We start from the raw sequence: 22,851 nt of genomic DNA, 5'->3' as shown, positions 1-22,851 counted from the left end.
AAAATGAGGTAAGTTTACATTGAGGGCCATCGCTTTCAAGAGAAATGGGAATTACAATACTTCTTCACTGAAAATCAAGACAATTGTGTTTGTCTAATTTGTAAAGAGACGGTTGCCTTGTTTAAGGATTTCAACCTAAAGAGACACTATCAGACTAAACATGCTAACACATACGACAAGCTAACAGGGAGTGACCGCGCTGGTAAAGTGAAGCAGCTCCAAACTGAACTGGCATCACAACAGTGATTCTTCACGCGGGGCTGAGGCAAAAGAAAATTTATCCATCCATCCATTTTCCGAACCGCTTTGTCCCCACGGGGGTCGCGGGCGTGCTGGAGCCTATCCCAGCCGTCAACGGGCAGTAGGCGGGGGACACCCTGCCAGCCAATCGCAGGGCACACAGAGACGAACTACCATCCGCACTCGCACTCATACCTAGGTACAATTTAGAGTCTTCAATCGGCCTACCAAGCATGTTTTTGGGATGTGGGAGAAAACCGGAGTGCCCGGAGAAAACCCACGCGGACACGCGGAGAACATGCCAACTCTACACAGGGAGGGCCGGAGGTTGAATCAAACCCGCACCCTCCTGACTGCGAGGCGGACGTGCTACCCAGTGCTCCACCAAGCGGCTCAAAAGTAAATCAAAAGTAAATATTAATATTAAATATCACGAAGTGGCCATGTAAATACTGTTGATGTTACGAACCTGTAGACGTGACACAAACTATTACTTTCGGAAAGATATTGTAAATGACAAGAGCAAAATTCACTTGTTTTAAGTTTTAATAACAGCCAACTTTGCATGACTTATTATTCCTGTTTAAAATGTTCATGAGGCAAAAATAATTTTAAAATCATGTAAATTTAAGGTATTTCATAGTTTGTTCAATGTTATCTGACTCTTCAGATATGAATGAAAGGCAGACTTTTTGTTTTTAGAGTTGTTCACATCTGCCTGAGTGGCTAATATTTGGTTATTTTGTCATTTAAAAATAAAGACAATTGGGACAATGAAATTTGTTTTATCACAGTGTGTATTTGCATGAAAGTTTTGTAGTTAAAAATGTCCAAAAAAACTATTGGTCCCCGGGCCCCTTCACTTTATCAAATCTGGCCTTCCTTCCAAAAAGTTTGGACACCTCTGCATTAGAGGAACTGAAACGCTCCATTTTGCCTTCTTTTCGAGGACTGATGATGCAAATCCATTTGTAGATATCCCAGAAATCAACACATTTTGAACAGACAAAAACGTGCCACTTGAGCCACACAATGTAAATGCAGCCTCGGTCTTGCTCCTCTTTCTCGGCCGTGGCTCCTCACTGGAGGACACAACGTAACCATGAACCGGCGGCCTCCGCATCGTCTTCATCTCTTCCTGCATTTTCATCGTCATTTTCAAGGTCTTCTAATTTTAACAAGGAAACCGCAGGGATTTGTCATCATGCATGTCATCTAAAATTATCACTCAAATCTGCGAGAAGCTTTTACCGTCTGTCTCATCGTCTTCCGTGTCACCCTTGGACTCCGGCGGCAATTCTAAACAGACGTCTCTCTTCACCGTGATGTCGCTCCTGTTGCATTTAGTTCAAGTCACTTTGCCATTACCGTGACGCCCATCAAGTGGGAATCCAGTGAGAAAGCAAAGTACTGTTCTGCTGGGAGCTCGCCGTAGATATGGGTGAGTCGTCCATGCGGCGCAATTTCCTATTTTGCACTTTTGAAGGCTTGTTTTTGCGTGTAAGGCATGTAGCCCCTCGCTTCCCAACGGTCCCCAACAGCACACAATGAATTCGTTTGTGAAGTGGCGTGGGAATATGTGCAAAAAGAAGGTATGCACCATTGGTTCCACTTGCACTTTTGCATTTGATTTCTTGACTAAGATGTCAATCATGGCGCAAGAGTGCGTAACCCCCCAAATTCAAGATAGAGACCAATTAGTGCTCTTTTCCTTATCCTGACGTGGCCGCCACAAGATGCCAAAGCATAATAGGAAAGTAGTAAATTGGTGTCAAGCGACACATCTCCGACCGAGATGCTGCGAGAGAAGTTAGAATTGGCAAAAGAGGAGATGCAAATGAGGGAATGTCATCGAGCGGGTGCCCACCTCCCTTACCTCCGCTTCCCGGTGACGGGAAGCTGCTCCCACACAACAAGGTTGCGCCCGCCGCTGACCCAGCGGTGGGCACCGCTCCCCGTAGTCCAGGCGGCGAAGCAAAGGGTTCTGGAGGCTCGCGGCCAGCTCAGGGAGGCCAGGTAGCGGCATTGAGGCAGCGAAAACACTGCAGGGAGACCAAGAACAGCTTACAACGTCCCGGCCAGCCGGATGCGTGCCTGGAAGCAACGCACTCACAGTTGAGGCCGCTGTCGCCGTCGGCCGCATCGTAGCGGGAGCCGATGAGGAGACCGCCCGTCTGGTGCACGCAGTCCGTCACCCCGGTCACGTTCCCGTGATTGTTCAGTCTGGACAGCGCCCCTGCGGTGCGTGATCCGACATGTGAGCTGAGATGCACAGGAAGGACGTCTTGCTCCTGCGGCTTTCCGCTTGACGATCATTCATTTTTTCCTCATTTCAGCAAAGAACCAAGCACCAGGGAAGTCGCATATGTCATGCAAACTTCCAAAGGCAACACAATCAAGTCATGTTTGTTGTAGTCTGCCCGAAAATACTGGCTTTGTCCTCTTGCCCTCATTATCGGAGCTCTACCCCCTTCACCCCCTTATAGTTTAATGACTTGAGTCTCTGAAATTTCTTTTCTCATTTTATTTGACTCAATAGTGCAAAATTATTCTCATCGTTCTTCTTTCTTGTACTGATTCCATTTTATTCTTCCAAAATGATAATATTCCAACTTTATTCACATCAATTTGGATTTTTTTGTGCTGACTTGTCTCTTTTCCTCGACTGCATTTAAATTAATTTATGACTCTTCCTCGCAACACGCTTCTTGTTTTTCCTGTTGATTTCTGCCGGTTCAAATGTCTTTTTTTCCCCTTTTACTCTTCACTATGACGTGAGCCCCACTCACCCGTGGTCCAGTCCAGAATCTTGATCCACGGCCGTCCGTCCGCGAGTAATACTTTGCCCCCCCCGGGGGCTGAGGGCCAGGGCGCCCCTGCAGCCTGTAACCTGACTGCTCCAGTGACACAGCAGCCTCAGGGGCTCTTGCTCACCGCCACTGCACCTCTCCCATTTGGACACCCCTCCATCGGAGGAGCCACTGAACACCAGCGGACCCTGGCGCTGCATGGGGATGGTTGTCATGGTGACGCGTGCAGATGTTGTCGAGGCCTGGTTGTTTAGGAAGGGCGGCTACGCTCGCCGAGATGAGCAATGACGACAAGGTGTTACGCTTGAACGCCGTGGCCAGATTGCAAATTGAGCAAAAACAGCTCCAGATTTCAATCATCAATAAACAAGGATCTTGCTGCACATTTTGCCGGCTTGCACGTCAACAAAAGCCATTTGGAAGCAATAAAAGGGCTAAGACGCAGCGGCAAGATTTACCAAATGCTTTTCTACAAACACACCTGGAGAGGAGGAACATTTGTTGTCATGTTTTTCCATGTTTTTGGCAAGCAACTTAAAAAATAACCCCATGCAGAAGGCGGATAGCCGCACATAAAGCGTTTCTTTGGCAAATCCCCCTGGGAAAGGATGGCGCCAAATGCTTTGGAAAATTGCATTGAGGGTCAAAGAAAAGAAAAGCACTCAATGCTGTGTCCACAAATAACATTGTGTTTCTCATTTTTAAAGTTCACAACCTCAGAGTAACTAAAATGATGAAAAGTGAACACTCTGGTCTCTGCCGCTGTCACAAGTCAGCGGTACTCCCCTTGTCCTGGTGGCCGAGCTGCTCACACCAGAAGGAGCAACATGATGGCCGTTGAAATGAAAATTACCACTTGAAATTAAAAAAGATTAACACCAGCAGCGAAACCCGTCACCATGCTGGTCAGATCAAATGTAAGATGCAACTCTGCGGAGGTCATCTGAGGTCTGTTGCCATGCCAATAGAGCCACTTACCTGGATGGAGGTGACCGCTTGTTGGTGCGTGTTGATTGATTGGCAGTTATCCAAAGAGCGCCAGCTCCAGGCTTGAACCTTGCCCCCGTCTGCGGAGCGGGGATGTGACAGAGTGCTGGGTTAGTGCTCGGCGACAGCCGCGCGGCGGCCATTACTGTCAGTTGCCGCTGATGCACCTGAGCCCCCCCCCCCGACCGTAATCGTGTAATTGTTACATTCATCTTCATGCTTATAGATGCAGCTTAATAGCACCTTGCTTTGTCCGCGATCACACACACACCTGATCCAGTGACGATGTAGGCGTCGCCCTCGGGCACAAAGCAGAGCGCTGTCACAGCGTTGAACGTGTAGATAGACTTCACGCACTGGCCTGCGTGGGAGGAATGGAGGGAGGGGGGGATACGAGCTTAATTGCCAGCCAAAACACGGACCACTGCACACACACACACATACACATCAAAGTCATGAGATAAAGGCAATTTTGAGCAGCGTAATGTTGAGCTGGCTTTTGCTTAAGAAGAGGAAATCCTGAGCAGTGTGCAGGCGTGCACACATGCGCGCGCGACATAGGCTGATAAAATATAAAAAAAGATAACCTTCTGGGACTTGATTTGAATTAAATTTTGTAATTTTAATCCTCCTTTTGTTTAATAATACACTTCTTTCCGATGAGGCCCTCATTGTCGTTTGCAGCATGTACTCTCGGTAATTGACATGAATAGTTGCTCCAGAAAAACGGCGCCGACGTCAGCGTGGCTAAAAGCCCATCTTGTCTTTGTCTTCAGCTTACCGATGCTCAGGGCCCAGATCTTGACGTTGGAATCCACCGAGCCGCTCAAAACTAACCTCTCGTCATCTGACAGCGACAGCAACCGAGCTGCGGAGGATGAGGGCAATGAAGGAGGGAGAGCAAGAGGGGATTACATAACAGTAAATAAGGACTCTGTTGGAACCGGAAAAAAGAGCAGACGGGTGGAGAGCATGAGTTCAAGTGTTCTCAGACAGCCAGACAGTTGAGTCTCATGTCTCTGTGGACCTGATGTGATGAAGTGCTTCAATAATGAACACGCCGCAAAGCGCACACACACTGTCACATACTTGCACACACTTGCACACAAGTGCGTGCGTGCGTTTACGCCCAAGCCTCGTTCCAGACACTCGAGTTGGGTGACAAAAGGTGACAAAACACCAAGGACAGACTCTGGCCCCCAAAAGCTTCAAGAATGAGCCGTGTGAGTGTGAATGGCAACCTCAATGAATTCCATGAAAAGCCTCAAAATGGCTTCAAAATCCCAACGAGCGCAAAGGCAAGACTGCGTCCTCACCTAACTTTGTGCAGGATTCAGCAGGAGGGGCAGACAGGCAGGTGACCCCAGGGGTGTGACCCCCCAGGTTCTTGTGCTCAGTTGCCGTGGGAACGTGCCACACCTTGACCGTCGTATCGTAGCTTGAGGGGTAGGGGTGGGGGGGAGAGTGAGAGAGCGAGCGAGCCTTGACCGTCGTATCGTAGCTTGAGGGGTAGGGGTGGGGGGGAGAGTGAGAGAGCGAGCGAGAGTGCGAGCGAGAGTTCAAAGTTAAGCGAGATGTGAGGCCAGCAATCAGACTTGCTCAATGTCCTGATTTCAAAATACACAAACGCTGAGGCATGAAAGCCTTCAATAGGCTCTCACACTTCAAAGTTTTTTTTTTTTTTACCTGCCAGAAATGACCAGGTTGTCAACAGCCAGCACGCAGGTGATGATGTCATTATGACCCTCCAACACCCTCAAGCGGAACTTTGCCTTCTGCCAACATGTTTCGAGTTCTGCATCTGAAGAAAAAGCAACACCTTCAGGTGGGATTTATGCTTCGGCTCATGTTTGAGTCTGCCCACTTTGTGGCCCCCTGTAGTGGCCATCGGGCCGCTCCAGGGACGCGTCTCAGCCTTGGCGTGACCCCGGCGTGACATTCTGCGCCCTCCGCGTGGCAGGCAGCACCATGCCGGCCTCCTCCAGGCCCCTCAGGAACTGTGAGGCCGAGGGCACTTGTGATGGGAGAACCTCTGGGGCGTCCTGTCCTCCCTGTTGAAAAAGCAAGGGCAGAATAAATAAGTAGCAAGGAGAGAAGAGCGGCGCCAGGGCGGCACCGGCCATGTCTTTTCAGGTCAACATTGCATTCTGGGAAATATTTGCGTCAATGTAAAATGTGGATTGATGGAGTCAAAGTCTCCCCTGTGTTTGGAACCCCTAACACACACACACGTGCGCGCGCACCCAAGCACGCACCCGCGCGCACGCACGCACGCACGCACGCACGCACGCACGCACGCACGCACGCACACACACACACACACACACACACACACACACACACACACACACAGAGGTAAAGATGCAATTCTTCCATTTGAATGTTTGGACTAATGGCGCCTCTCTCCATCTGCCTCTGGCTTGCTTACGCCGATCTTTTCCTGTCGCCCTCTGGGCTCCCGGGGGTTCGCTGCAGGCCGCAAAGCTGCTGCAGCTGAAGCTCCGCCAATCTGCGCCGCAGCTCCTCCTTCCTAGAGATCTGAGAAGGGAAATTGGCTGTGAAACAAGCGCAAGCAAGCGCCTCCACAGCTTGTTTGTATTTGGCACGTCTGGCTTGAAGATAGTGTCAACAAGTGTTGGAGTAACCTCGGGAAAGCGTTGGCCTGCCAGACCAGGGGGGCTTATGTTTTACGAGTTTACGACTCTCCTTTAAACTAAATACTCTGTATTTGGTTTAAAGAAAGTCTATTGATCCCCGTCAGCTTTATGGTTCCTTCCTGTCCTTTTGTGTTTGTTTTGTAAGAAGTCTTCAATGACAATGAGCAGGTCTTCTTTGCTTGCGAGATGTTCTTTGTTTAGGGACTTCATTCCTTTTAGTTAACTGTAGCTTTGATTCATAGATTGTAGATGATAGAAACTGGATATATACAGTTTGAAGTAGTCACATTAAAGTTATCCCATATTTACTCAATGTTCGTTTAAGGAACTGTATACCAGTTACCTTACATTTACTTAATATGTGTTGAAATGTTTAAGTAGGGCTAGATATTATTATTATTGTTATGTGTTGTGTTAGTTTACTAAGAAGATAAACTTAGCAAGGGTTTAGTTGCATTGTTCCACAGGTAAGCGACATTCAATGTGCTTCAAGTTATCTGATCACAGTCAGGAGGAGTCGGCCACTCATGGAGAGGACAACTGGTTGGGGGAAGAAAGCAGACTCTGCAGTCCCAATGCGGGGGTCAAAGGCCGACAAGTGCTAGATCACACTACATTCCTTAGCTAATCAGCGTTGCTACAGCCACTATCTCCCCTCCCTTTAGTGTAGCAACGCCTCTGTAACCAGGGCAACCAAAACATTAAAAAGAAGAGCACGTGGAGGAGGAACTCAGAATTGGTGGAGATTGTAACTGAGCTTCCTTTCTCTATTGTTCTCCTCGCGAGTAAACTCATCCTGGTTGTCTTCTCCTCTTTGTTCTAGCATGAAATGTTGTCTGATGATATTTAGACCCAACAACAAGCTACCTGCGCCTGTCTGAATTAAGGCAAGTGACTTTGCATTAAGCATTTCTGTGCTAAGTTGGACGAGCACTCTGTCCAAGACGCGACAAAGGCACAAAAAAGGCAGCTGACTTGTGTCAGGAGAAGAGCTGCACATTCATCTGCTCAGATAAATTCACATCGCGAGCTTTGCAAATGCACTCAAAAGCCTTTCTGATATTTCATCTGGAGAAGAAAAATAGGACAAATTGCCCTCCTTACCCATGAAAATTCATTTCAATGCCTAATTTTTACTATAAAATACAATGATCCCAGTTTGACTTATTCAAATTACATTTGGACAATATGAATGTCATGCATCATTTGAATCTCGATTTATGTGGAATTATGCCACACATACACAGCGCGTCTGCTGCCCACTAGAACAGCTGAACTTTATTTTGAGTTCATAGAAAGCACTTGTAATAATCAATCAATCAATCAATCAATCAAGTCAAGTTTATATAGCCCTAAATCACAAGCAGTCTCAAAGGGCTCTGTCCTCTGCATTTAACCCATCCCCATGTGATTTTTGATCCATCCCCTGGGGGAGAGGGGAGCAGTGAGCAGCAGCGGCGCCGCGCTCGGGAATCATTTTTGATGATCTAACCCCCCAATTCCAACCCTTAAATGCTGAGTGCCAAGCAGGGAGGCAATGGGTTCCATTTTTATAGTCTTTGGTATGACCCGGCTGGGGGTTTGAACCCACAACCTTCCAGTCTCAGGGCGGACACTCTACTACTAGGCCACTGAGCTGGTGATAGTATAATCATAGGTAATAACAATAATAATAACTATATAACTAACTACTGTAATAATAATCACAGGTACGCACTGACGTGCATTTGACATGAGCTCGAACGGCATCGCTTTATTCTGAATACAGCTGCAGCTCTGCCCGGTTGTAAGAGGGTGTGCAACCATTATCTCAATTGTTTATTTAGACTTTTATTAGCCTTTTCTGATCTAACCCGATTTATTCTTGTAATAGTTTCAACAATTAAGGTAAGGAGTTGCGCTTTGTACTTTTGATGTCAGAACACTTAATGGGGAGTCGTTTATTAGGCATGTTTACATGCGCTGTGGTGTCTTCCATTTTTGAAAAGTTGCAAAGAAAGAAGTGTCGGCTGAACGCGACAGAATAGCTTTATGTTCTGACTTCCAATTAGGAGATGGCAGGAAAGTTGCAGGGGCACATATGTAACTCGTATGACATGCAAAGTGGTCAAGCATGCTGGCAACTTTCAAAACGTATGCTCCTCGACACACCCTCACTCGAGGGTGTGTTCCAACTACAAAGGAATCACACTCCTCAGCCTCCCTGGTAAGGTCTATTCAAGGGTGCTGGAGAGGAGGGTCCGTCGGGAGGCCGAACCTCGGATTCAGGAGGAGCAGTGTGGTTTTCGTCCTGGCCGTGGAACAGTGGACCAGCTCTATACCCTTGGCAGAATCCTCGAGGGTGCAACCAGTCCACAAGTGTTGTGGACTTGGATAAGGCGTTCGACCATGTCCCTTGGGAAGTTCTGTGGAGGGTGCTTTGGGAGTACGGGGGCCGAACCAACTGATATAGGCGGTTCGGTTCCTGTATCATCGATGCCAGAGTTTGGTCCGCATTTCCGGCAGTAAGTCGGATTCGTTCCCAGTGAGGGTTGGACTGAACCAAGGATGCCCTCAGTTATAACTTTTACGGACAGAATTTCTAGGCGCAGCCGAGGCATTGAGGGTGTTTGCTTTGGTGACCTCAGCATTGCATTTCTGCTTTTTGCAGATGACATGGTGCTGTTGGCTTCTTCAAGCCGTGATCTCCAGCTCTCACTGGAGCGAATCGCAGCCGAGTGTGAAGCGGTCGGGATGAAGGTCAGCACCTCCAAATCTGAGACCATGGTCCTCAGTCAGAAAAGGGTGGAAAGCCCTCTCCGGATCGGGGATGAGATCCTGCCCAAAGTGGAGGAGTTCAAGTATCTTGGGGTCTTGTTCACGAGCGAGGGCCTGGAGCGCGAGATCGACAGGCGGATCGGTGCAGCGTCGGCCGTGATGCAGACTCTGTACTGGTCCATCGCGGTGAAGAGAGAGCTGAGCCAAAAGGCAACGCTCTCAATTTACCGATCGATCTACGAGCTATGGGTCGTGACCGAAAGAACAAGATCACAGATACAAGCAGCCCAAATGAGTTTCCTCCGCAGGGTGTCCAGGCTCTCTGTTAGAGACAGGGCGAGAAGCTCGGTCATCTGGGAGAGACTCGGAGGAGAGCCGCTGCTCCTCCATGTTGAGAGGAGCCAGATGCGGTGGCTCGAGCATCTCATCAGGATGCATCCTGGACGCCTCCCTGGGGAGGTGTTCCGAGAATGCCCACCGGCAGGAGACCCCGTGGATGACCCAGGACTATGTCTCTCAACTGGCCTGGGAACGCCTTGGGATCCCCCGGGATGAGCTGGACGAAGTGGCTGGGAAGAGGGAAGTCTGGGCGTCCCTCCTAAAGCTGCTGCCCCTGCGATCCGACCCCGGTTAAGCAGAAGAAGATGGATGATCCTCAACGCCAGACTGCAGTGATGCATGGTAGAAACAGCAACAAGCATTTTTGTGCCTCTTCAGCTGGAATGGAGGATATGCAGGTGACGTCACAGACCGGCCGACGGTTTGCTTGGGTGGCAAAAAGCGGCGGACGCTAATAGGGTCAAGGCTGGTACTGGAGCATGTTTTAGCATTTTATCGGTTGCAGATCGTGGCAGAGTTGTTACGTAGGCAACTTAAACCATGGTGAAGAGTTGTTGTGCCATAAGGGTGTGCCTTTCGCTTCCAAAAAAAGCGATACCAAGAAGTTATATCGGTTCCCTGCGGACCAGACCAGAAAGGATAGCTGGGTGGCGGCGCTTCTTAGGGCAGAACATGGCCGCAACAGCTTCAAGCTTTGGAAGCCAACTATCCATTCTTACATCTGCTCAGATCACTTTGTGGGAAGTACGTAATTTTGTTATATTGACGTCAACATTCATTTGTGAGGTATACCGGATGTAGTGCTATAAGGTACACATCCACCGTCAGAGGACGCTGGCATGAGTGCCTTTCATAACATTTGAAATGTACTCTTTATATTTATTTTAACGTATGTGATGTTTGTTTTTTACCCTGTGGGCCAAGAGCCTCTAATAAATGTTATTATTGCTCGGATATTCCCTTTTTCTTGCTGCTACTCAGCCATGACTAAGGAATGCATAATTACTCAGCTTCATGACAGTATGTTTGTCCAATTGCTAGTTTCTAATAATTAGATTGTTCACATATCTACAATTATGATATATTATTTTTATATTATGTGCTGCCATGGCTGGCATCATTTCCGTTTCGCTCCACTCGCTGTGACTCAACGGAATGGACATAAACAGCAGTCAGGTAGCGATATTGTTGCAAACTCTTGTACGCTCTGAGGTCTTCCTTGGTATATGGACTTGAACAATCTATCAAATAGTTGTAAATGTCTGGATATGTTACTGGCAGAAAAGCCGCCTTATCAGAGGACCAAACGCTTGCTGTCCCAGCTCCTACTACGCTTGAGCTGGTGGCGTTCTTACTTGGTTTCCACAGCAGATCAACACGAATGTTATATTTTTTCTACTTTTCAATGTATGTCTTGCGGCTTTCTTGGTCCAACTGGACGAAATAATCACTCACGACAACCAGCCACCCTGCCATACTCACGAGTCTAGTGGCAGCGGACGAGGCTTTTTGCCACCCAAACAATAATGGCCTCCCAGATCTGTGACGTCAGTGCATATCCTCCATTGAATGACGTGAGTTTGAATGTGATTGTTTATTTCCAAACACAACTCCATCCCCAGTTAGAAGGTGTGCCCAATTATGCAACCATAGGAGTAGGTTATTTCACCTTCTTCATGAACATATTTTTTGCTTTCAGTTGAATTGTCAAGGTTATAGTTCACATTTGTGGCAAACACTTTTCGAAACAACCTGTCCTCATCTATTTTTACATACCTGACAAGGGTGTGTAGACTTCTCATATACACAGGTCTTGTGGATTCATGTTGTGAATGCTTTTATTTTTAAAATAAATTTGCAAATGTATATTCGCTGTCATTCTAATGGGACCTGTGAATTTTAAAGCCAAAAGGCTTGATCGTAAAACGTGGAGAAAGTGAAGCAGAGTGAACATTAGCACAGGCAGAGCAGCTATTTCGTTTTTTCATAATTTACTTCTGTAAATATGTGATCAGCGTGGCCTCAAAACAACCACAATATAGGTCATATGCGCGTTCGTATACCTTGAATCTCTCTTCAGCGTTGAGACTGATTTTTATCTCCAGATTCTCAATCTGCCTCAGTTTCTTCTGCAGCTTCCTTACCTCCCCCATTTGAGCCTCAAACCCCCTCTACTTGTATGACTAACAGACTTATTCTTTCAGATTGGAATGAAGAAATCGCGTAGGTTTGTCACTCAAAAATAAAAAGTGCTAAACGGATTCAAAGGCGGTGCTGGGGGAATAGAGATTTAGTGTTGGCTCCTGAGTGAACAATTCGGTCAAATTAACGAATCTTTTCAGTGAACGAGAGTGAACGAATCACTTCCTAAAGTAGATGTCAGTAATGCGCATTGAAGCTGGTGCCACCTTGCCGTAAAACAAAACAAAGAAGAAAATGACGTAACTTCCCGTTCACGAACGAGTCGTGAATTGCATTTCCCGTTCAACAACGAACGAATCAGTGAGTGAACGAATTGCATTTCCGGTTCATCGCGAGAACGGATCAGTCAGGGAACGAATCCTGACTTTCCCGACTTCCCGTTCGCGAACGAGTCAATGGCTGAACTGCCTTTCCGTGCATCAACGGATCAGTCAGTGAATGTGTTGCGTCTCCAATCGTGAACTATGTAAACCAGAATGTAGATTTACGATTTACTTATAGTAGGTTTTAAATAACTTGTATGCATATATATGCCTAAATATTGTTATCCAATATATCGACTGTGGTTTCACGTTAGATTGCTGGTTTGAGATGTACTTTATTATTATTATTATTATTATTATTATTATTATTATTATTATTATTATTATCATTATTGTTATTGTTATTATCATTATTATTATTATTATTAAACATTTATGTTATAACTTGTCTGGTGTTTTATTTCTTGTTTTTATATTCGCCAATCAAAACATAAAAATCTGACATTTGGTTAACTGCTTTATCTGACAATATGTATGTGTTTTACGTTATAATATGAGTTGGTGCCCCCCAAAATAAAAGGATGTCGGCATAACGTTTGTTTTTTCAACCTTTTATTCAAACAAACATATTTGGTAGATTACACCACCGTACACCATCAACTACAAGCCAACAAAAACAAAATTAAAACATCAATGTCGGCATAACGTGTTGGCTGGCAATGGCCTAGCGCCTCGCTATCAAACTCATGGCCCGGGGGCCAGATACGGCCCGCCACATCATTTTGTGTGGCCCGCGAAGACAAATTGTGCATCAAATTCGTGTGTCATTACTAGAATTGCAAATTGTCTTCACTTTTAATGATATCTTTTTATATATATATATTTGACCAGTTTGTACTCGTCTGATTTGAAAACGAGTTATTTGTCAGTTTGTTTTGTAGCTTTTACTGAATATAATATGAGGTTCTCATACATTTATTTGGGTTGACAGTCATAATGGCCCTCCGAAAGAAGCTATGACTACAATGCGGCCCATGAAAAAAATTAGTTTGACACCCCTGGCCTAGCGGGAATGCTGTATGTCACTCATTCATGAATCTTCGCGAACGACTAATCAGCAGCGAGTGATAGATGGAGGAGGGACTTTACGAGTCAGTGACGTAATTTCCCGTTCACGAACGAGTCAGTGACGCAACTTCCCGTTCACGACCAGGCGTGAGACTGTTGCCAACGGATCAGTGTATAGGTGTTGTATTATAGAAAGAAATGTGTTAATTACCTGAGCCAATTATTATTATATATAATAATTTGGGAGGGGGTGTAGTTGTATTGTTTGATGTGTATGGGTTGTTTCCACGGGATTTTGTAAATAAATAAAATAAATAAAAAAAGAGAGGAAACAGATCAGTCTGTGTGTGTGTGGGGGGGGGCGGCCGAGGGGGAGCGATTCGTTGAACGATTCTTTTGAACGAATCTTTTGAGTGAACTGATTCTAAAGATTCAGTTCACATAAAAGAACTGGAATTCACATCACTAACGTGTCGCCGGATTGATGCGGAAGACGGAATGAGCTCTGCTCCTGCAACGACGCCATGTGGACAGTGTTGGAGTTACGTGGACGACCACTCGCTCCATATTTTAATTTTAAGTTATATCAAGAGACCCGTAATATATCAAGCTCATCCAACATATGGAACTCATCCAAGCTGACTCTGGGCAGTCGGTAGCAATTTCCACACAGGAACATCGGAGCTGGAATCGAATCCACATCCTTCGCACTGTGAGAAGTGCTGACCAAGGGGACCACCATTCCTGTAAAATGCGCTGCGTGTTAATTCACCCCTTTCCACACCTTAAGTGGTTAGAGTATTTTTATTTTCTGTAAATAGTCTGGCCGACAGTTATCATCTTTAATTAATTATGAAACGGGTTGATAAAATATTAGGTGTGTTTTTGTGATTGTTGAAGTGATTATAATTATAACGTGCTAAGACCAATTGGTTCCAAAGCCGAAATAGTAACGCTATAAAAAGCGTCAGAAATTCACATTTTCTAAATTGAAAAACACCCAAAGGTTAAAGAGTATATATAAATATATATAAATTATTTGCTATTTCATTTATTTTTTATTAAGAACGCTGTGCTATTGCCGGACATGACGTCATCAGGCCAGTCTCCCTTTTGTCTGACAACTTCATCCGGAGGAAGTGAAGCACCAGGCGAGGCATCCACCATCTGAGGAAGAAAAAAAAACTTAGAAAAAAACTGCCCCTCTTTTTTTTTTTTTTTTTTTCTTCTTTTTCCCCCCCTAATCCACACATTTGGGAATTGTATCCAATTGAAAACGGGCGAACGATCTTCGGGTGGGGGCGGGAGACCGAGTTGACGGTACGGTTAAAAAAACTTGTTCATGTGTCCATGCCATTGCTTGCTAATTGCTTGCTAATTTTGCATGACTAGGCAGGGAGGGGGGAGTGTGTCCCGGTGTGTGTTCGCGCGCATGTGGACGCGCTTGCCCCCCTCTCTAGTTGTCATCAATTTCTATTTATTCCTCCCCCTATTTTGCTCTTTATTTGTTGCTAGCACATTGACAGCCGTGCTAGCGCTCGTTGCTAACATGCTAATCAGCGCACATCGGGCCATTTTTAGATCCCTAATCTCAGTGTGAAATTGATGAAAGACGCACAATTGGGCCCTAAAAACATGATACATTTTACTTTAGGGTAATATTAGTCATATGGTATTGTGTTTTGTATTTGTCTCATACTTCGTCCTTGTCTTTACTTAACCCTTTTGTGGTTATGCGTCTTTTACTTTTGATGTGCTAGACATAACTCTTACAAATGACAGTAAAGTGAATGTCGGGTAAGAGGTGTAGGAGTGGTAACTCCCGGCCAATCAAGATGAATAGTTGATCTTTTTTCTTACATTTCACTGCAGTTTCATTCTTACGTTTCTAAAAACGCTGTGACTCAGCCATCAAATATGAAAACTGTTTAAACGTTGAACCACATCAAAAGAGATTGGGAATTTGATTTATTGTAAAAGTTGGATTTATACAACCAAAATATTTTTGCAGAGCTATGTTCTGAGCATTGACATCTCATTTAGATTGATTTACATATTACAGTATGCATTTTTAATGCCGTGCACAACATGTAAAACGATAGCAATAGAGCTTTTTGAATACAGTACTGTGACTGCTAATATGTTAATGAAAGCTGGGAAGTCTAATTAAAGGGCTGATGTTTTGGAGGGTATAATTTTGCTTGTGCAGCCTTTGACCAAATAGTACTATGTATCGAAGCAGTGTGAAGCCCATCAAAACAAAAAAAACTTGTCAAATGGCGAGCCCTGCGCCTTTTCTCACATCACATCATTACGTCACGATAAGACACAATTGGGAGATTTTGACCCGTTTGACACAGTTGATGAACTTCTTGTCTCACTTGCAGGAATAATGGAGGATTCTCATTTTAACTCCTCCTATTTCTGGTCTCCCATTCCCACTATGCCGGGACAGGTAAGACGTGTTCATTTGAATTACTCGTTTAAATGTACCACACAGTCGGTTTCACCACACCAAAAGTCTTCACTTTGCACAAATACCTCAAATATGATTCTGAAATGATATCGTCATGAAAACTGGAAACTTTATTAGAAGACGATGGCAGTTGCAAAAAGCAAGTGGCTTTGGTCCGAAGACCTCCGTAGCGCCTTCGGGGCGTCAGAAGCTCGCACTGAGATTGAGAGTTGTGAGTTTTTGGCCTCATCCCGACAGCATAAACGGGGGCCTGGCCCGTTATTGGGGCAAATTAAAATTCAGAATCGTCGTATCAGACGTAGTCGGAAGCATAGCGATTTTCTTGATATATGATCCCGGCCTGAGAATGGACGCAATGTCTGCGCTCGCAGCTGGAGAATGCTGTGTTCCTGAACAAAGTGAAAGAGCAGCAGGAAAAAAGCGTCTCCTTCCCGCCGCACTCGGTGCCCCACTACCAAACGACGTTACTCGGAATCCCGACGCCAGGGGGCAAGACGGCGGATGGTGGTGGGCAGCCTGCCAGAGCCGCCCACCTGCACCCGCCGCACAGCAGCCAGAATATCACTGTGCTTCCAGTCCCCTCTACGGGCATCATGACAGCAGGTGGGTCGCTTTACCCGCCATCTCGTTAAGACCAACCAAACATTTACTGTGGGAAGAGTGTGAAGAGCCTCAATTTGGTGAACATAAGAAGTGACTCCATCATTGGCTTTCTAGCTCCTTCTCATTAAAGCCTCCGCAGCGAGCAACCTTTTTCTTGTCTGTTTGTGTGCGTGCTGTGCAGCGGGACTGGTCATCACAACACCCCAAGGAACCTTGGTGTCTCCCACATCCTCGTCGTCCTTTGTGTCCGCACACCCCACCACCACCATGATCGTCTCCGCCGTTCATTCTCAGGGTACGCCTGACTGAACGTGAAAGCGCCACTGCCACCTAGTGGAGTGGATCTGCAATCATACATACAGAGAAAAAAAAAGTTCAATCACTAGTTCATACCGGGTCAGCTGTCGAAAATGTTGTCAATGAAATACTTTGAGTGATCATTGGGTTTCCAACTTACTCCGTTGTTTCAACCTTCCGAAGACAAAAAAGATGACAGCACGTCCCACGTGGTGGTGGTGCCGGCGCCGTCCAAGCGAGGCCGCAAGAAGAAGAGCATGGCGGAATCGGGCAGCGAAACCGTCATACTGGCTCAGCTCAGCACCGGCAGACAGGTGTGGTGCCCGACCGAAAATGCAGGCGAGCAAAGACCCTAATACCTATCTTTTTATTTTTTGACACTTGAGGTGACATCTTTGCATCATCACACCCGAGATCCATACGATTTGTCCAATGAGGACGGGGAGCCCGGGCTGAAAGACAGCACCAAGACTTACAGGTATGAGAGGGGGGGGGCACCCCGGCCTTCTTGCTCGGCTCGTTCCTTAAGTAGATGCTCCTGCACGTGGCGCCGCAGGCGAGGCGCAAACCCGTTCTGCTTCATACGTGTGACCCCCGCATCCTGTCATCCTTTGCATTGCATAGTCTGCGCTTTGAGTGGAGTGAGCTTTCCCCTCTTCTGCTTTCACTGATCTCTCCCTTGACATCTTTCCCTCATTTTATCATCTCTTTTCTTCATGTCTGCGGTTTATCCTCCCCTTCTCTCCTCTCCTTCCATCGTCTCGCATCTCCTTTCCATGTGCGTCCGCCTCTCCCTTCTCTCCCCCCATTTCTGTGTCTCTCCCGCCCGTAGGTGCCGGATGTGCGCGGCGACCTTCTTCAGTAAGTCTGACATGCAGCTCCACTCCAAGTCGCACACAGAGGCCAAACCTCACAAGTGTCCGCACTGCGCCAAGTCGTTCGCCAACTCCAGCTACCTGGCGCAGCACATCCGTATCCACAGCGGGGCCAAGCCTTACACCTGCTCCTACTGCCAGAAATCGTTCAGGCAGCTCAGTCACTTACAGCAGCACACACGGTACTGCAGACACCCCTCTCGTGACCCTCACACAAGTCCACGCTTGCAGCGCACTTGCCTCGCATAGCGGAGACCCTCCTTCCATACGCTCCCGGCCTTTTTCCAAGATGGGATGATACCTGTTTTTGCTCCATAGTGCCTCGAGAGCAACTTTTTTGTTTTTGTCACGTGAACGATGATACTAAAGCGCTGAATAGGACATGGTGCCCTGTAATGGCAATGTAGTCAAGTGGAAACGCGACATGGCGCTTTGTAGAGCCTCATTCATCCACGAGGCAATTGGGCGTGCTTTTCTTTCAAGCTCACGTTTGCTCAAATAACGGTGGTACTGAGCTAATGACACTTGCGTCGTCCACATTCCGCCTGTAGTCCCCCTGCCTTCTACGATTGAATAATTCTTTCTTTGAAGAAATCACAATCGTTTTTTTTAGCGCTGAAACAGTAGTGTGCATTTCCTGGAGTTCATCACAGCACATCACAGCACCTTGTATTTGATGTCATCTAATAATGTTAAATAATTTAAATGATGATTGATTTAATGTCAAGTACCGTATTTTCTGGACCAAAAGGCGCACTGGATTATAAGGCGCACCTTCAATGAACGACTCATTTTAAAACTCTGTCCATATATAAGGCGCACCGGATAATAAGGCGCATAAAATAGAAGCTATACTGCAACAAACTGCGGTTTACTAGGGTTACGATATGCATCCACTAGCCGATAACCAATGGGCCGTCTGTAAACAATCGCGTTTCTCAAACTATCCTATAAAATGATCAGAACTGACTAAATTTCGATCTAACACCTTGGTACTGCTAACCTTATGTTTCCCTTCCATATCGATCCGTAAATTTACTCAAAACATTATCAGAGCAGCCGATTTTGACATAAAATAGCCTCGTGCGTATAGCAGCTATCACTATAGCATTAGCCACCCGCAAACTCCCATGAGCCTCAGCAAAGTGTAAACAATCGCGTTTCTCAAACGAGGGCTTAAAAAATGATCAGAACTGACTAAAGTTCGATCTAACACCTTGGTACTGCTTATCTATGTTTCTCTTCCGTATCGATCCGTAAATGTACTCGAAACATTAACAGAGCAGCCTATTTTGACATGAAATAGCCTCACGGGTACAACAGCTATTCAGTGACGCCCCCTGACCACGGTTGCCGTAATGCTGGTGAGCGATTCGACCTTGTAATTTACTAGTTGTACTAAAACGTACTGAACATTTTGGCAGAGCACTGTGTACAACCAGTATGGATCAACAAATTCATAAATTGATCCATATAAGGCGCACCGGACTATAAGGCGCACTGTCGGCTTTTGAGAAAATTTTATGTTTTTAGGTGCGCCTTATAGTCTGGAAAATACGGTAGTTAAAACAAATACACCACACCTTGTATTTGATGTCGTCTAGTAATGTCAAATGATGATTGATTTAATGTCATCAAGGAAGTGTCGTTAAATGCCCGTTGTCCCAAATTCGGTTGCATTTTGTCTCAGAATGGATGTCATTCATTGTCAACACGTCTGTCTCCTTTTTCCATCCATGTGCTACCCGCTTCTGTGTCCCTACCTGAGTGCTTGGTATTTCTTCTTGACTGCTTGGTATTTCCTCTTTGACCTGCAGAATTTTTTTCAGCTTTTCCACCGTTCATCTCTTGTTGAATGATGTCGCCCCATCACAACTCATCTGCCCTGTTCAGCTTTTTTTCAGCCTCTCATTCATCCTCCCACTGCCAGAAGGCATTTGGATTCACTCTGCGTTTGCACAAGCCATATCATGCATGCGCATTCTTCACATATGCTATGTGAAGCTGTGTACACACATGCCTCCCCCACGTGAGTCACGTGATTGCAAAATACAATTTGCTTGATTTTGCTGCTTCAGTGTGTGCATGTTTGCCATTCTCACCACGAGGCTTGATTTGGAATAAGATGAAAATGATTAGAAATGCAATGCATTTATTTTAATATGATCTTTTTTGTCACGTAAAAGTTTTTAAAATGTGCCATTTAATTTTCTGAATTGAACAAGAATTGTACTAAAATATTTAAAAATGCAGAAGCAGCAAAGTTAGTCAAACCAAATGGTCCCGAGAGTCATCCCTCAGCTTTTGTGGGTCTGCACCTTTTGATGAGTCATTGTTGTGTGTTTAGCGCTTATTTTTATGTTGAGCGTATTCCCTGATATGCGCCCAACCTCTGAGCTACCACGACCTTGCTGACAATTGTTGATCATGTCTGACATTTCAAAAGTGGAACATGACCTCTAACAAGAATTGTGACGTCTGCTCACCAGTAACCACACGGAGTCAAAGCCTCACAAGTGTCCACATTGTACCAAGTCGTTTGCCAACTCCAGCTACCTGGCCCAGCACATCCGCATCCACACGGGCGTTAAGCCTTACACGTGCTCCTACTGCGAGAAGTCATTCAGACAGCTCAGTCACCTTCAGCAGCACAACAGGTCAAGCACCGTTTTGTTTTCTTAATCTTTGGCTCTGTGCACCTGCTCAATAACTTCCGTTGTGCTTTTCGACCAGGATTCATACCGGAGATAGGCCATACAAGTGTACGAATCCTGGATGTGAGAAATCCTTCACGCAGCTCTCCAATTTACAGGTGGGGCAAATTTATTCACCATTGTCAGCTTTCAATGCAATCTAATGAATTCTGATAAAATTTGAATGACAGTCAAAGGAAAGGAAAGTATCCCCCCCTCCCCCCAAATTGTTTGAACACAGATGTAACCATCACTATGTATTATTGTATTGTATACCCATTCATGTTTGTTTTATACTGTCCTCTGTTGGCCAAGATGCAGAACCAGTTGCTCGATAGAGCGATCTTTTTTTTCTTTACATGCCTTATGTTCTTTCTGTATGTTTTTATCAAGCATTTTCCATCGGATAGTATTGGCTTTTTTTTTTCTCATCTTTTTGAACGACAACATTTTATAGAATTCTGAGAAAGTTAAAATCTCACTGTGCTGTTAACACCCGTCCCAATCAAGTCCCATCGACGTCAGCACAACAAAGACAAACCTTACAAGTGCCCCAACTGCAACAAAGGCTACGTGGACGCTGCCAGCCTGGAGGTGCACATGTCCAAACACACGGTCAAGCACGCCCGGATCTACTCGTGCGGCCTTTGCAACCGCACGTACACCTCGGTAAGACCTATATGCATTTGTGAAAAGAATTAATTCCCAGTGGCCTCGGTGGCCCCACACGCCTGCCGGCTACGTTACTCTGTGTAGTCATGTGTCCGCTGTCTCCCCTCTACCTTCACCCTAGGAGACGTATCTTGTGAAACACATGGAGAAACACGGCCAAGAGCAGTTGAACGCCTCCGACGGTGTGGCGGCGGCACAGCAGAGCCAAGGCCAGGGGGCCCGCGCTCAGCCCGGAGCTCGTAGCCGGGCCGAGGGCTCGGAAGGCGTGGAGGGCAGAGCTGGGCGCGGTCAAGGCGGCTATGGCCAGCCAAACGCCATTCCCTGTCCTTTTGACCTTCACCAGTACAAGACGGTGTCGACGGGAGACATCCAGTACAAACCTGTCGGCGTGTTGGACGTTGTTCCCCACAAGGACCTTTGCCTAACCGTGACGTCTTCCGGCATTCAAGTGGAGCACCTCAACTCGTAGAGATGCCGGTGGATGAAAACGCATCCAAGGACATCAAAGCAATACTAAAACAAAACGAGAACATTTGGAACTGTGCCTGCCAATGTTTTCTTGTTTCTCTGACAGGACAAGCAATGTGGTTTTTATTTTGCTGGAGTGTCCTCGCGCAAGAGAAATGTGAGCCAATGAAAAGATTTACAGTCCATCACAATGATAGTTTTAAAATGAAGATGGAGGAAGCGAGAGAGTGAGTGCCTGTCTTGGCCTTTTATCACCTGCTCTTCTGTACAAATAAAGCGGGCGCCTCATAACCATGTTATGCTCTGCAGACTATTTGGAATGACTTTTTACATCAGTGTTATGATCTTTTACTGCGTGGCAGACTTTGTTAAAGGCACAGAGGTTATTTCCTTTTCAGGAAAGTCAAAAAGAATTGTATTTGTAGATGCATTGTGTACTACTGTCTGATAACGTGCATTGTGTGGATAAGTATGTATAATATACACTCCAATGCAGGCTCTTGCTCGCATTGTAATGCCACTATTCTGCTCTTTGTATGTCCATCAGTGTGTCTTGCTATGAAATATGCTCAGCATAATGTTTGCTATACATGGTGAGGGACACACTTGCACATCTGACTTTTAATGGGGGGATATTGAACAATAAACAAAATGTGTGCCACCTTTATCATTGATTTGTTTATGTACATTCAATACATTCGATTGTATTCAATGTGTCTGATATCTACTTTGATTAAAAAAAACATTGTAAAAAAAATATATAATGGTAATTTTTGTGTAAATATTAATAAAAGTTTTGGAACCTTTATCACTGGGTTGTTTATGCACATCGATCATATAATGCTACATGATATGAAAAAAAAATCTGTCTAAAATGTACTTTAGTGGCAGAAGGGAGGAACACGTCTTTATTCCATGACTGTCTGCCAACAATTGCGGCAAAAGACATTTTTTCTGTCACACACGCGTTCACATCGTCATACGCTGGGATCGAAGTAACGGTGACTGCACACAAGACAGCCTACAACTCCCGTGGCGACAGACGAGTCATCAAAGATACAAAGAGCATGCCATCACAAAACCCCGCCCGTACCTGTAGGCCTGCTGGGTGCAAGGCCTGGTACTGAGGTCCGCTTCACTTTAACCAATTCCTAAATTCCATGGAAAAATGTAATTTGTAATAATTCTTGAATAAACCATGAATAAAAATCTCAAATTAAACAAATTATTGTTATAGTACATACTCCAAAACACAGCAATAATTTAAAAATCGCACCGCGCCTGAACGCGGCATCATGACGTTTTTTTACAAAATTGGACGAAACTAAAGACCTCACTGTCTGGGGGAATACAATCAATCACAGTTAGCATTTCAGTCTTGTTTGGTTATTTAAATGAAAAGAAAACTGGTGCCAGTATGACGTTTTTTTCTGTGGAAATTGAC

At 45.6% G+C, this 22,851-nt stretch overlaps 2 protein-coding genes across 3 annotated transcripts; one reads left to right on the top strand and one right to left on the bottom strand.

Annotated features, from left to right (window-relative positions):
• Positions 1–801: 801 nt before the first annotated feature.
• LOC147053806 (uncharacterized) lies at positions 802–12,141 on the bottom strand. The gene is given in 13 exon segments (XM_085918508.1): positions 802–1,408; positions 1,492–1,574; positions 2,117–2,282; positions 2,354–2,476; positions 3,030–3,081; positions 3,083–3,244; positions 4,029–4,117; positions 4,309–4,398; positions 4,819–4,905; positions 5,354–5,475; positions 5,724–6,088; positions 6,468–6,575; positions 11,854–12,141. Coding segments are annotated over 13 exon segments (1,626 nt in total). The 5' UTR covers positions 11,944–12,141; the 3' UTR covers positions 802–1,319.
• A 2,262-nt stretch (positions 12,142–14,403) lies between these two features.
• znf384b (zinc finger protein 384 b) lies at positions 14,404–22,204 on the top strand. 2 transcript variants are annotated; one of them, XM_085919031.1, is made up of 11 exons: positions 14,404–14,643; positions 15,711–15,778; positions 16,171–16,402; positions 16,584–16,697; positions 16,883–17,013; positions 17,086–17,177; positions 17,532–17,756; positions 20,064–20,231; positions 20,308–20,386; positions 20,778–20,936; positions 21,061–22,204. In XM_085919031.1, the coding sequence occupies exons 2-11, from the start codon at positions 15,716–15,718 to the stop codon at positions 21,406–21,408; spliced, it is 1,611 nt and encodes a 536-aa protein (XP_085775157.1). In that variant the 5' UTR covers positions 14,404–14,643; positions 15,711–15,715; the 3' UTR covers positions 21,409–22,204. The 2 variants fall into 2 exon arrangements, with proteins under 2 accessions (XP_085775157.1, XP_085775158.1); XM_085919032.1 differs by lacking the exon at positions 17,532–17,756 and having other exon boundaries at positions 14,405–14,643.
• Positions 22,205–22,851: the final 647 nt, after the last annotated feature.

This window comes from Syngnathus leptorhynchus, chromosome 8, assembly GCF_054491065.1.
Source record: "Syngnathus leptorhynchus isolate UIUO chromosome 8, UIUO_Slep, whole genome shotgun sequence".
Classification (NCBI taxonomy): Eukaryota; Metazoa; Chordata; class Actinopteri; order Syngnathiformes; family Syngnathidae; genus Syngnathus; species Syngnathus leptorhynchus.
The sequence above is the reverse complement of the archived record's forward strand: the minus strand, read 5'-3'. Positions and strand labels throughout refer to the sequence as shown.